The 15,613-nt window shown below is 42.6% G+C and overlaps 1 protein-coding gene across 1 annotated transcript in view; it reads left to right on the top strand.

Moving 5' to 3' along the window:
• The window catches only part of STIP1 (stress induced phosphoprotein 1), a gene marked incomplete at its 3' end in the record, with an annotated part of 29,747 nt that extends 14,316 nt beyond the window's left edge, over positions 1-15,431 (top strand). The window contains exons 2-3 of the mRNA XM_089652776.1: positions 2,457-2,666; positions 15,290-15,431. Coding sequence (XP_089508902.1) covers positions 2,457-2,666; positions 15,290-15,431 — 352 coding nt within the window. The remainder of the gene's footprint in view (positions 1-2,456; positions 2,667-15,289) is intronic.
• Between the last annotated feature and the right edge of the window lie 182 nt (positions 15,432-15,613).

Raw genomic sequence — 15,613 nt, 5'->3', positions numbered from 1 at the left:
ACATGCAGGGCCAACCTCCTTTTCCTGGCTTGCGATGGTTCCTCCAAGATGGCACAATCATGTAAATCCTGGTCTGTGCAGTTTTTGGTATGGTTCTGACACAGATCAATCTTACTGCAGCCACTCGCCTTAGTACAAAGTTGGACCTTTCGGTTGCTTTACAAGTCTGCATTAATAAACTCCTCACGCATCACTGTTCAGCAACAGTATAATTTTTCAGATGTGCTGCACTTCTTCTTCTTTTTTTTTTTGCGATTTCTTGAGCTCATGTCAAGTGACTGGGATAATGTGATCAGCCTGTTACCAGCATGTGGAAGCATTTCTCCAGCAATTTTCTATTCTGGTACTGCAACATTTATAGCTTTGTTGCAAGGTGAGGTACTGCAGCAAGGAGCTGATCTGTGTCAGACATTTGTATACACAGACAAAATTTATTTGAAGTGATTGTAAACCCTCACCTTGTAAAACAACCTATCCAGTTTAAAATAGAAATGAATGGCAAAACATTATAAATAACTCCTCTTCTCTCCCCCCCCCCCCCCCCCCTTTTTTTTTTTTTTTTTTTTTTTTGTTTTGTTTTGTTTTGTGTTTTCTTTATGCGTGCACACACAACTTCTGTTCTTCATGGCATAATAGCTGAGGGAGGAGAAACAGCAGCACACTGATCTTCCCAGTGAATAACTGTGCAGGGGGTGTGTCAGGACAAGTTTGATCATTAGAGGAGAGCATACTTGAGCGTTTTTTTTTTTCTTTTTTCCCTCCCCTATGCCCCCTAGATCAAAGGCTAGGTTCACATCTGTGCGGGTGGTTCCTGCTGCACCAATCACACAGAAAAACGCAGTGGATGCATGCAGGTGCCATTAATCCTACTGGCACACCGCATGTACTAGAAATCATTCCTGCACTGGGAACGGCACTGCACTTGTGGTTCCCATGCAGGCTGAGATTCTAAAATTCAGCAGGAACCTTTTTCCTGCATTTCAAAAGGTACGGCAGCCTATTCAAATGACAAGATGTGTAAATTCTGCATTTTAAACAGTTGTGATGAAAAGACGACTGCAGATATACAGGTACAACGTATGTAGGAGGATTTGTTTAATCTCTGTGTATCACCTGAGACCAGTCACTTCACTGGGTATATGTAGGGGTTTACAACCATTTTTTAACTTTTGAAGTGTAGGTGCAGACCCAATGGAAGAAGGAATTTTTTTGTTTCATCGAATTGGGTTGTAAGCCAGCCATACACTATTTATTTACAGGTATTTGTATAGCAACAACGATGTGTGTGTATATCTATATCTCTATACATATCTATATCTCTATACATATCTATATCTCTATACATATCTATATCTCTATACATATCTATATCTCTATACATATCTATATCTCTATACATATCTATATCTCTATACATATCTAGATCTCTATACATATCTAGATCTCTATTCATATCTAGATCTCTATTCATATCTAGATCTCTATCATATCTAGATCTCTATCATATCTAGATCTCTATCATATCTAGATCTCTATCATATCTAGATCTCTATCATATCTAGATCTCTATCATATCTAGATCTCTATCATATATATAATCTCATTATACACACACACACACACACACACACGTACGTACATCCCTGCCCTCAAGCAGCTTACAGTCTAAGGTCCGTAACTCACATTTATACACATACTAGGGCCAATTTAGATGGAAGCAAATTAACAAACCAGCATGTCTTTGGAGTGTGGGAGGAAACCGAAAAACCTGGCGGAAACCCACGCAGGCACAAGGAGAACATGCAAACTCCAGGCAGGTAGTACTGTGGTTGGGAATCAAATGGATGACTCGAGTGCTGCTAGGCAGAAGTTCTGACAACTTACAGTGTGCTGCTCATACACTATGCACATTTAAGCAGGTTCCTGATTAAACAGCCATAATCCACTCTGTGGGTGGACCTGTTGCCACCCTCCTGCTTGACAGTCTTTGACTGCAAAATAGAAGGAGCAGGATGGGAAAATGTTCACCCTAACAGGTTAAATCCAACCAGATTCAGCTGCTGTTTGGGTGTTGTGACTGCTGCTGGCACAGCAGAAGATTGGTCCATCCCTGCAGTATAAATGTAAGAGCTTATGGCTAGCTTTAGTAGATGCTGACCCTGACAAAATGGCCCCATCCTTTTGGAGAGAAACACAAATGATAGCACTATCTGGGGGATACTGTGATCTCTGTGTGGGATAAGAAATACCTGGAAATGTTACACCTTAATTAGCATGCAACTGAACATGAAAAAAAAATCTGATTCTAGGTGCACTTTAAAGTTGATATTCTATATCCTTTCATAGATAATGAAACCTTGTGAAACGTTGAGGTCTCATGTTTTTTACAGTTTATGTACAATTGCTGTTTGGATCACATTATCTAAAATTTACTTAATGCATCTTCATTGTTTCAGGCTACTGAGTTAAAAGAAAAGGGCAACAAAGCCCTCTCGGCTGGAGATCTGGATGAAGCAGTGCGATGCTACACTGAAGCCATCAAACTAGACCCCAAAAACCACGTGCTGTATAGTAACCGCTCTGCAGCATATGCCAAAAAGAGAGAATATGCCAAAGCGCTGGAGGATGGCTGCAAAACTGTTGAGCTTAAGCCAGACTGGGGCAAGGTATGGACATTTAGTTCATATGTTTTGCAGCTTATAAGATGTAAGATGACATGAGAGGAGGCATGCTCATGTATGGTGACGGGTAGATGTCTGGTGGCTGAGAGCTCTCAGGGAGGTTAGAAATTCTTTTTCAATCTCTATTGTTCTCCTGAGATGTGTGTCTATGTGATATAGATAGACACACACACACACACTTTTGGCTCTATACACCACCACAATGGATTTGAAATGAAAAGAACAAGATGTGCTTTAACTGCAGACTGTCAGCTTTAATTTGAGGGTATTTACATCCAAAGCAGGTGAACGGTGTAGGAATTACAACAGTTTGCATATGTGCCTCCCACTTGTTATGGGACAATTGGCTTCTCAGCTGTTCCATGGCCAGGTGTGTGTTATTCCCTCATTATCCCAATTACAAGGAGCAGATGAACGGTCCAGAGTTCATTTCAAGTGTGCTATTTGCATTTGGAATCTGTTGCTGTCAACTCTCAAGATGAGATCCAAAGATCATTATCCGTGAAGCAAGCCATTATTGGGCTGAAAAAACAAACCCATCAGAGAGATAGCAAAAACATTAGGCGTGGCCAAAATAACTGTTTGGAACATTCTTAAAAAGAGGTAACGCACCGGTGAGCTCAGCAACACCAAAAGACCTGGAAGACCACTGAAAACAACTGTGGTGGATGACCGAAGAATTCTTTCCCTAGTGAAGAAAACACCCTTCACAACAGTTGGCCAGATCAAGAACACACTCCAGGAGGTAGGTGTATGTGTGTCAAAGTCAACAATCAAGAGAGGACTTCACCAGAGTGAATAGAGAGGGTTCACCACAAGATGTAAACCATTGGTGAGCCTCAAAAACAGGAAGGCCAGATTAGAGTTTGCCAAATTACATCTAAAAAAGCTTTCACAGTTCTGGAACAGCATCCAATGGACAGATGAGACCAAGATCAACTTGTACCAGAGTGATGGGAAGAGAAGAGTATGGAGAAGGAAAGGAACTGCTCATGATCCTAAGCATACCACCTCATCAGTGAAGCGTGGTGGTAGTGTCATGGCGTGGGCATGTATGGCTGCCAATGGAACTGGTTCTCTTGTATTTATTGATGATGTGACTGCTGACAAAGGCAGCAGGATGAATTCTGAGGTGTTTCGGGCAATATTATCTGCTCCTATTCAGCCAAATGCTTCAGACCTCATTGGACGCCGCTTCACAGTGCAGATGTACAATGACCCAAAGCATACTGCAAAAGCAACCAAAGAGTTTTTTAAGGGAAAGAAGTGGAATGTTATGCAATGGCCAAGTCAATCACCTGACCTGAATCCGATTGAGCATGCATTTCACTTGCTGAAGACAAAACTGAAGGGAAAATGCCCCAAGAACAAGCAGGAACTGAAGACAGTTGCAGTAGAGGCCTGGCAGAGCATCACCAGGGATGAAACCCAGCGTCTGGTGATGTCTATGCGTTCCAGACTTCAGGCTGTAATTGACTGCAAAGGATTTGCAACCAAGTATTAAAAAGTGAAAGTTTGATTTATGATTATTATTCTGTCCCATTACTTTTGGTCCCTTAACAAGTGGGAGGCACATATGCAAACTGTTGTAATTCCTACACCGTTCACCTGATTTGGATGTAAATACCCTCAAATTAAAGCTGACAGTCTGCAGTTAAAGCACATCATTCAAATCCATTGTGGAGGTGTATAGAGCCAAAAATGTTAGGTGTGTGTGTGTGTGTGTGTGTGTGTGTTTTCAGGTGAGATGCTTCTGAAATGTTGCTGTGGATTACTCTGCTACTTATGTCATTATTGTACATTTGTATTGTGTTATTCAGTAAAAAATTTATGTGCTGGGACAAGGAATCACTAAATTTCTAGTTCACCCTTCGAGCAGAATGTCCGGGTCATACTAACAATTTTGTCATCTTCTATGCAGCCATCAACTCTCCTTAAAAAAGTACTCTGGGCAAGCATTGTGTTTTTTTTTTTTTTTTTTTTTTTTTTTGTCCCCCCCCCCCCCCCCCCATGCAATGGGGCTGTACCCGCCTCCATGGTTTAACTGTTTTTGTCCAGGGGCTCAAGTAAAAGCGATACTTACCTGATTCTTTGATCCTCCGGAAAACAGCTGTCGCCCACATCCAGCGGTGGACTGTTCTTGCCTTTTGCTATCTATGGGTGTGATGAAGTCAGGAACAGTCCATTCACAAGACCGCTAGCGCGCAAGGGGGCAGGAGCGGCAGGGAGCAGTTTTGCACTCGGAGGATCGGCAGATTAGGTAAGTAGATCTGCGCTCTGCAGTCCCCCTAGACAAAAACAAGCAGTTGACCCATGCAGTGCAGGCCCAGCCCCACTGCATGGGAAAATAGTTCTTCATGTAGCCTTATTGCAACCAGGTAATATTGTTGTAGGATTACCAAGCACAAGGAGGGTATTTAACCACTTGCTGACTGCGCTGTAGCCAAAAGACGGCTACAGCACAGTTGAATGGGCAAAGGAAATACCGTTCAGGCAAACTATCAGTATCAAACCAAAACAGATGTAGACCCTGGCTCGCCACCACATAACATGCAAATAAAAAGAGTTGGCCACACACTGGAGAAATTGTGAAAAATGTGCAAATGATTTATTGATCCATAGGACACAAAATGTACCCGGACATAGGCATGGCTGTTAACAGGTTTCACATGATCATGTGCTTAGTCATGACTAAGCATGTGATGTGAAACATGTTAACAGCCATGCCTATGTCCTGGTGCTTTTTGTGTCCTATGGATCAATAAATCATCTGCACATTTTTCATCATTCCTTCGGTGTGCGGCCACCCCTTCTTCCTTATTTGCTGCACAGTCAGCTAATTCTGGGAGGGAGACCATGGACATCCTCACAGAACCATGCCCCCCACGTGCATCGGGCACGATCTTTGATCGCTGTGTCCTTTTGGACACAGCTGATTACAGATCGCGGTAAAAGGCCAATCAGAGCAGCCCTTTCGGCAGTCCTCCCCTCATGCTGACAGCGTTTGAGGAGAGCTGGTAAGCGGAGATTTAAAGAGGGGACATCTACACTGATAATCAGTGTAGCCCCATCACTGCCACCTTTTAGTGCTCGCCAGTGATGTCTGTCAGTGCCGTCTATCAGCGCACATCCGTGAAGGGGAAAAAAAATCACTTTTCTACAAAACTTTATAACGGAAACTGTTTTTTTTTTTTTTCTTTTGTTCTTAAAAATTCTCAGTCTTTTTTTCATTTGTTTAGCAAAAAATAAAATTTCAGTGGTGATTAAATACCACCAAATGAAAGCTCTCTCTGTCAAGAAAAGATACAAATTTAATTTGGGTACAGTGTTGCATGACCGAGCAATTACCAGTTACAGTAGCTCAGTGCGGTATAGCAAAAATGGCTTGATCATTAAGGGGGGTAAAATCTTCCATAGCGCAAGGTGGATAATAATGAGGATGATGATTTTGACCGTGCAATTATCATTCAAAGTGTGACAGCGCTAAAAACTGAAAATTGACCTGGGCAGGAAGGGGGTGAAAGTGCCCGGTAGGCAAATGGTTAACAAAGTGTCTGAAACAAACTTTGTCCTAACTGGAGCACAGCCAATCCACTTTTAAATTTTCTTTTTCTAAGGTGTGTGGGTAACCAGTAAGTCAGAAGATAGAAGCTAATTGGTTTTTATAAGCAACGGCACCAGTTGATGATATACAGTTGTGCTCAAAAGTTTGCATACCCTGGCAGAAATTGTGAAATTTTGGCATTGATATTGAAAATATGACTGATCATGCCAAAAAATGATCTTTTAATGAAGGATGATGATCATATGAAGCCATTTTATTATCAAATAGTTGTTTGGCGCCTTTTTAAATCATAATAACAAAAATCACCCAAATGGCCATGATCAAAAGTTTACATACCCTGGAATGTTTGGACATCTTTTTATGCCCTTTTCCATCTTTATAAAGTTCCATTACCTTGTTACGCAGGACTTTTGACAGTTTTTTTCTGATTCCCCCATGGCTCAGTATCTAGCCTAGTCAGTGCTTCCATATAAGAGCTAACAAACTCATTGACTATTTATACACTGACACTAATTGCAATTTAAAAAGCCACAGATGTGGGACATTAACCTCTAATTGGCATTTTAACCCGTGTGTGTCACCTTGTGTGTCTGTACCAAGGCCAAACATTCCAGGGGATGTAAACTTTTGATCATGGCCATTTGGGTGATTTCTGTTATTATTATTTAAAAAGGAGCCAAACAACTATCTGATAATAAATGGCTTCATATGATCATCATCTTTAAATAAAAGAGCATTTTTTTTGTCATGATCAGTCACATTTTCAATATCAATGCCAAAATTTCACAATTTCTGCCAGGGTATGCAAACTTTTAAGCACAACTGTAGAACTTGTTTCAGACTTTTTTTTTTTTTTTCCCATTAAAGTGTATCTATGGTCAAAATGTAAAATCATATCCACATTGTATTCCAATTATTTCTAGTTTACTGTATATACTCGAGTATAAGCCGACCCGAATATAAGCCGAGGTACCTAATTTTACCACAAAAAACTGGGAAAAACTATTGACTCGAGTATAAGCCGAGGGTGGGAACACCAGTGGGAAGAATCGTGCCTCATCATTGGTGTCGGTGGGAGGAATAGTGCCCCATCATTGGTGTCAGTGGGAGGAATAGTGCCCCATCATTGGTGTCATTGGGAGGAATAGTGCCCCATCATTGGTGTCATTGGGAGGAATAGTGCCCCATCATTGGTGTCATTGGGAGGAATAGTGCCCCATCATTGGTGTCAGTGGGAGGAATAGTGCCCCATCATTGGTGTCAGTGGGAGGAATAGTGCCCCATCATTGGTGTCAGTGGGAGGAATAGTGCCCCATCATTGGTGTCAGTGGGAGGAATAGTGCCCCATCATTGGTGTCAGTGGGAGGAATAGTGCCCCATCATTGGTGTCAGTGGGAGGAATAGTGCCCCATCATTGGTGTCAGTGGGAGGAATAGTGCCCCATCATTGGTGTCAGTGGGAGGAATAGTGCCCCATCATTGGTGTCAGTGGGAGGAATAGTGCCCCATCATTGGTGTCAGTGGGAGGAATAGCGCCCCATCATTGGTGTCAGTGGGAGGAATAGCGTCCCAACATTGGTGTCAGTGGGAGGAATAGCGTCCCAACATTGGTGTCAGTGGGAGGAATAGCGTCCCAACATTGGTGTCAGTGGGAGGAATAGTATCCCATCATTGGTGTCAGTGGGGGGGTGGAGGAATAGTGCCCCATCGTTGGTGTCAGTGGGGGGTGGAATAGTGCCCCATCATTGGTGTCAGTGGGAGGAATAATGCCCCATCATTGGTATCAGTGACACCAATGATGGGGCACTATTCCTCCCACTGACACTTGCTGACCCCTGTTCCAGTATGGTGCTGCTGCAGCCAGCATATGTGGTTGCAGCAGCACCTAAGCACGGCACACTTACCTGCATCTCCTTCACTCGATTTTCGCGGGGCCGCTCAGCTCCGCCTCCTCGCCGGTGATTGGCCGCCTGTGTGCCTTTCCTGAGCTACAGTTCTGGCGGCCAATCACCGGCGAGAAGGCGGAGCCGAGCAGCCGCGCGAACATCCAGTGGACGAACCAAATGAAGGAGCAGCCGCGCTTCCTGGACCGGATCGTCGTGGGACCGGAGCCAGGTAAGAGACAGCAGCCCCCTGCAGACGTTGACGCGAGTATAAGCCGAGGGGGCCGTTTTTCAGCACAAAAAATGTGCTGAAAAACTCGGCTTATACTCAAGTATATACGGTACATCTGTTAATCTGAATGATCTTGAAATTTGCAAACTTACCTTGTAAAGATCTCCACTTCCTTGTATTTTGGGACACAAATTCACTATGCCCTGTGAATAGGCACTATTGTGTGTCACATTTCACAAAGCCTGAACTACGGAGGGTGCTGAGAGCAGGCGCTTCAGGGGGTGGAATCAGTACAGAAAGCAGCTTGTAGGCAGCAAGGTGCCATGGGATACATAGTCCTTAGAAATTGAAAGTAAACATAGGAGAAACTGCAAAGCATGCAGGGAATCCAAGAAGTTGTGGAAGGAGATGACCAGCAGAAGGTAGAACTCACTATTGGGACATTGACACAATTCTAAAATTTTTGGCTCTATACACCACCTCAATGGATTTGATTGATGTGCTTTAACACGAAAAGAGATATTTTTATATATATACAGTCAGGTCCATAAATATTGGGACATCGACACAATTCTAACATTTTTGGCTCTATACACCACCACAATGGATTTGAAATGAAATGAACAAGACCTGCTTTAACTGCAGACTGTCAGCTTTAATTTGAGGGTATTTACATCCAAATCAGGTGAACGGTGTAGGAATTACAACAGTTTGCATATGTGCCTCCCACTTGTTAAGGGACCAAAGTAATGGGACAATTGGCTTCTCAGCTGTTCCATGGCCAGGTGTGTGTTATTTCCTCATTATCCCAATTACAATGAGCAGATAAAAGGTCCAGAGTTCATTTCAAGTGTGCTATTTGCATTTGGAATCTGTTGCTGTCAACTCTCAAGATGAGATCCAAAGAGCTGTCACTATCAGTGAAGCAAGCCATCATTAGGCTGAAAAAACAAAACAAACCCATCAGAGAGATAGCAAAAACAATAGGCGTGGCCAAAACAACTGTTTGGAAATTCTTAAAAAGAAGGAACGCACCGGTGAGCTCAGCAACACCAAAAGACCCGGAAGACTACGGAAAACAACTGTGGTGGATGACCGAAGAATTCTTTCCCTAGTGAAGAAAACACCCTTCACAACAGTTGGCCAGATCAAGAACACACTCCAGGAGGTAGGTGTATGTGTGTCAAAGTCAACAATCAAGAGAAGACTTCACCAGAGTGAATAGAGCGGGTTCACCACAAGATGTAAACCATTGGTGAGCCTCAAAAACAGGAAGGCCAGATTAAAGTTTGCCAAATGACATCTAAAAAAGCCTTCACAGTTCTGGAACAACATCCTATGGACAGATGAGACCAAGATCAACTTGTACCAGAGTGATGGGAAGAGAAGAGTATGGAGAAGGAAAGGAACTGCTCATGATCCTAAGCATACCACCTCATCAGTGAAGCATGGTGGTGGTAGTGTCATGGCGTGGGCATGTATGGCTGCCAATGGAACTGGTTCTCTTGTATTTATTGATGATGTGACTGCTGACAAAAGCAGCAGGATGAATTCTGAAGTGTTTTGGGCAATATTATCTACTCATATTCAGCCAAATGCTTCAGACCTCATTGGATGCCGCTTCACAGTGCAGATGGACAATGACCCAAAGCATACTGCAAAAGCAACTAAAGAGTTTTTTAAGGGAAAGAAGTGGAATGTTATGCAATGACCAAGTCAATCACCTGACATGAATCCGATTGAGCATGCATTTCACTTGCTGAAGACAAAACTGAAGGGAAAATGCCCCAAGAACAAGCAGGAACTGAAGACAGTTGCAGTACAGGCCTGGCAGAGCATCACCAGGGATGAAACCCAGCGTCTGGTGATGTCTATGCGTTCCAGACTTCAGGCTGTAATTGACTGCAAAGGATTTGCAACCAAGTATTAAAAAATGAAAGTTTGATTTATGATTATTATTCTGTCCCATTACTTTTGGTCCCTTAACAAGTGGGAGGCACATATGCAACCTGTTGTAATTCCTACACCGTTCACCTGATTTGGATGTAAATACCCTCAAATTAAAGCTGACAGTCTGCAGTTAAAGCACATCTTGTTGGTTTCATTTCAAATCCATTGTGGTGGTGTATAGAGCCAAAAATGTTAGAATTGTGTTGATGTCCCAATATTTATGGACCTGACTGTATATAAAATATTTTTTTGTTTTAGTAAGCTTATATTGGATTGTCATCGGCATTGTATTGCTATTACAATGCTGATGTTATAAAATGAAAGTGTATGCTGTGCCTATATATTTCCTTTAATTCTCCCCAAAGACTTCATCCAGCAATCGGACACATTTCTAGCTTTATTAACCTTTCTGGCGGTAATCCTGAGTGTGGCTTGGGGTTAATTACAGTACCAAAAGCGGTAACACCGAGCAACACTCAGGATTACACTGCAGCGATCCCTTGAGCCTTACCTTGTCCCACGAGGTCCTCCCGCTGTGTCCCCCGGCCGATGCTGGGTTCCGTTCCCTGCGAGTGTTGGACCATACAGGGGGGCGGAACCTGCGGGAGATTCAAAAAAGTAAAAATTTGACATCCACACAATACACTGTAATTTCTTAGTATTACATTACTGTATCAAACCATTTTTCACCTAAATTTTGTCCCTTGTGCTTTGTCCAGTGCACTGCCTACACTGTTACCATTCTTCCTGCCTGGAAATTGAGAAACGTCCATGGCATCCAAAAAGTGTCCTTTTTAGCTCAAAAGCAGTTTTAGACCGGCTAGAAAACGGTGATCTTGAATTAGAATCACTTGCAGAATTGAGCGATAATGATTTGTGGGGAAATTCGTCATCGGACACTGAAAACGTATCTGCGACTTTGCTCAGCGATGTGCGAACTTGGTGCTCTATTTCAAATTTCAGTGTTTTTGGTTTGATTACATTATTGAATTAAATTTATTATTAGATTATTATTTTTTAGAATTATTTATTATATTTTATGATTTCATGTTTCAAACTTTATCATGCCCGGGATGTTTACTAGACTCTTGTTTGGACACATTTAAGTGGGTCATTTCTAAGAATTACAGGTCTACAGTAAATACAGTAAAACAAATTTCCATGAAAAACAATGTACCACTTTGACATTCAAAAATATTGATTAGTTAGAGCGTCAGGGCTATAATGAAATTGATAATAAAAACTACCCTGTGCTTCTGCTGAGGGACAAATAACAAGAAAATACACAGCTCCTAATAAGGTCCATTAACATTCAATCGTATGATGACTGAAGCTCCTTTATAGAATCAGAGTATGAAAGCCTCTGTATAATGAAAGCAAGAACAGACAAAGGGCACCACCATCTAAGTGTAGATTTATTAAAAAACAAATGGTTAAAATATTAGTTGCACCCATGTAATAAGTAAAAGGAAGGCACATCATCCTGCTTTAGGTTGGGCAGAATTTGGCAGGGAAGCAGTCAGGTGTTGCCAAGTAGCTCCAAGGAGCAGATGTATGGTGCATATGGAGTTTGTCAGGGAAGCGACTAGGTTTGCAGAGTAGCGCCTGGAAGTGACTGTCATGGATGGAAGTTCAGTAAACCAGCGTGGAACGAACTGCAAAACCAGAGGTTGGCTGCTAACACAGGAAGCAGGATGACGTCAGAGATGTGTTTCAGGGCCAATCGTCCCTTTTTCAAGCCTCTGAAAAAGGGGTGTTAATTGGCCCTGAAACACACAGCCAACCCCACACCTCAGACGAAAATGTCATTGTTGGGTTTACATACACATTTAAAATTTTTTACTTCCTTACCTTGTGTGTTTCTTTAGCGCTTAACAACATCTGAGGGATATTTCCATAGGCTGGTTCAGCTGTTAAGGTAAACCTACACAGATGAGGTTGTCATAGTTGACCATTGTTGTCATGCCTGCATGGATTCTCTGGATTCAATTCCTTGTCACTGACCTGAAACAAACATGCAGCAGGTAAAGTCAGAGCTCAATCAAACCTTGGAAAAGACAGTGACACACACACAGTGAAACCATTGGATCATCGTGGAAGCCAGACAGCTAGCATTTTCAGAAGTCTTCATTAGCAGTTGCAGCCTACTTGTTCACTTAGTACAGGTTTCCTTTTTGAAACTGCCATGTGAACTCAGAAGCCGGTAAGAAAATTGGCACTTATTTACAACGCTTTACCCTTTTATGATGCATGAATAAATAAACCATATACTCAGCAGAGATTTGTGAAACATTCGCTTGTCACTTGCTTGCTTTCCACTGAGCCCAGGGGGTAGTTTGCTGCATATAAGGAGCCTGCTAGAACAGTGATGTACAATATATATAAATGATAGGAGGCTAAAGGATTGTACCTTCCTTCCCAAATTTGAGTGTCCCACAGATGGTTTTTAGGTTCCATGCACACTAGCGTGTGTGGTTTGTTTTTTTTGTTTTTCTTGTCCGTGCCCTGTGCAGAGCAACTTTTGGGCAAGATGCTTCACGCAATGCCAATATGCCGTGTTGCAATCACAGTGATTCTGCTGTGATCCCAAAACGCCCAGGTGTGAATGGAGCCACCCTGATTCACACACATGTGATTCTGTGTCAATTTCTGTAAACTTAGGCTACGTTCACACTAGCATTGTGTGCAGGCATAGAGGTGTTTGGGAAGCGTTTTTACCACTTCCCAAACGCCTCTGACAATTCTGCACATTGCAGCACATGGTGCTGTTCTAACGGGAGCAGTAGCGTCGCGGTGCGGCAAAACGGACGCCTCTGGACGAGTCAGGAGGCATTGAAGCCTCCTATTCTTGTCTATGGTGCCGCTATGTTTGCAACGCAGTTGCGGGGCGTTTGCGGTGCGGTAACACCATTTAAACTTCATTCTAGGTGTTTGTGGGGCGTTTTTAACGCTCTGCAAATGCCTAGCAACCGCCGCTAAACCGCGCATGCGACAATTGCGGAGCGTTTGCCGATCGTTAAACGCTCCGCAAACGCCGGTCCAACGCTTGCCAAACGCTATAGGGGCGTTTGGCAAGTGTTGGTAAAACAGTCAAGTGTGAACGAGCCCTTACAGTGGTAATAAACCCAAAAGCAAGGGGGGGAATAGTCGGGAAAGGACACAAGTCCATTTATACCCACCTGACTGTAGAAATGCATGGACCTTCCGATCACGTTCGCCTAAAAAACTGACAGGGGTCCGAACTGCCCATATGAAAGGGGCCTTAGGCTTTTTTCTTTTATTTCACCTGCTGGCCAGTAAGTGCGTGGTATGTGGGTTTTTTCTTTTTTTTTTTTTTTTTTCTCAGGAACAAGCTTTTTTGAAGGTTAGAAGGATGAGACATACCATTTACCACTGCCAGGGTCCTTCCAATAATCAGCTTTTACTTATTCATATAAAACCTCTCTCTCAAAAGGAAAAAAACTGTTGCTTTTAAATGCTAGTCTAACTGCAGTGTGAGCTGGTGTTTAATACCGCTTTAAGAAAGCACAAAGGACCTTCTCTCCACTTCGTAAATTACTAATGCCAATAATCCACCATGTAATTGAGATGAACAAAGGCAGACATGTTTGATGTCCAGACTGTATGACAACAATGGCTGCCCCCTTGATATAGTAGAAAAATGTGTATAGGCATGAAGGGACAGATGGTGTTAATCACTTGATTGCCAGATGAAAATAAAGTGAATACAAGCCTGAAAAAACTGAAGAGACAACATCTAAGGATTGGTAAACTGCAATATTTTGGGTTTAGATATGGTTGAAGTGTTCAGGTACAGAAGGGTCAGGTGTAAGGGGGCGCTTTAGTGTAGGTGATCAAGCACTGGCCAACCGTATTATTCATGCTGATTATCTCTGGCACTAATAGCTTTCAGCACAAAGCTCCTTGCAGAGAAAATATGTACACCTTTTAGATGTAGGCTGAGGATCCAAGGGTACCTATGCTGGAAATGACAGTCAGATTTAGCAATTCTCATGCCTGTGGGTGGACCTCTAGCCTGCCAGTTGGTACTGTCTAAAACAGGGGTGGGCAACTGTGGCCTTCTAGCAGTTGTGGAACTACATGTCCCATGAGGGATTGCTTAACTGATAGTTACAAGCATGACTACCAGGTCCAGAGGCATGATAGGATTGCGGTTTCTGCAACAGCTGGAGTACTGCAGTTTTTCACCTCCTTGTCTACAGGAACTTTTCATTGGACAGGTTCCAAATTTTGTCTAAGTCAGTTCCTCCTCACTCCTTTTTTTCCCTGCTCTCACTCTCCTTTAAAACGACGAAATGTTTGGTTAAAGAAGAAATCTGGGCAAATTTTTTATTTCCCATGCAGTGGGGCCACGCCTGCACTGCATTGGTTAAATGCTCATTTTCGTCTAGGCTTAGGGGCTAAAAGTAAAGATATATACTTACCTTATCCACCAATCCTCCGAGCACACACAAGACCGGTTCCCACTGCTGCTAATCACCCCCCCCCTTCTTGCACACTAGCAGTCTTGAGAATGGGCTGTTCCTGATGTCATTACGCCCTTAAGCCAGCTCCAGATGTGAGGATGGCAGGAACAGTCCACCGCAGGACGTAGGGGAACAGTTTTCCGAAGTATTGGAGGAATGGGTAAGTATAGCTTTATCCTGAGCCCCTAGACAAAACAAGCACTTAAGCCATGCAGTGCGAGAATAGTCCCACTGAATGGGAAAATAAAATGTTTAACCGGAGTTCTGCTTTAAGTCAGTAGATTGGTCAGCTTGCAATGAGAGCATTGAAATCATGCAGTTTGGCATCTGTTGGCACTGGATGACCTTGTCTTGGCAGTGCCTGTAGGGGTGTGTGTGTCCCTTTTTAAATTATTTAACATCTTCATTTTTATTTAAAAATTGAGTTTGTTGATCATGTACATGTTCCAATGTGCTTAGTGTTTTTTTTTTTTAATTTTACTTTCTCTCTAGGGTTACTCAAGAAAAGCAGCAGCTCTGGAATTTCTTAACCGCTTTGAAGAGGCAAAGAAAACCTATGAAGAGGGTCTTAGACATGAGTCAACAAATGCACAATTGAAGGAAGGCCTGCAAAATATGGAAGCAAGACTGGCAGGTACAGATGTGTGGTGGTTGATTTACTAAAACTGGAGAGTGCAAAATCAGGTGCAGCTGTGCATGGTAGCCAATTTACTTTTACCTCCAGATTGTTGAATTAAACAAAAAAAAAATAAATCTGGAATCTGGTTTCTATGCAAAGTTGTACCAGATTTTTCACTCTCCAGTTTTAGTAAATTT

Source organism: Staurois parvus, unplaced genomic scaffold, assembly GCF_062004578.1.
Source record: "Staurois parvus isolate SC_StPar_1 unplaced genomic scaffold, SC_StPar_1.0 ptg000694l, whole genome shotgun sequence".
Classification (NCBI taxonomy): Eukaryota; Metazoa; Chordata; class Amphibia; order Anura; family Ranidae; genus Staurois; species Staurois parvus.
Note: the sequence above shows the minus strand (reverse complement) of the source record. Positions and strands in the feature narration are given on the sequence as shown.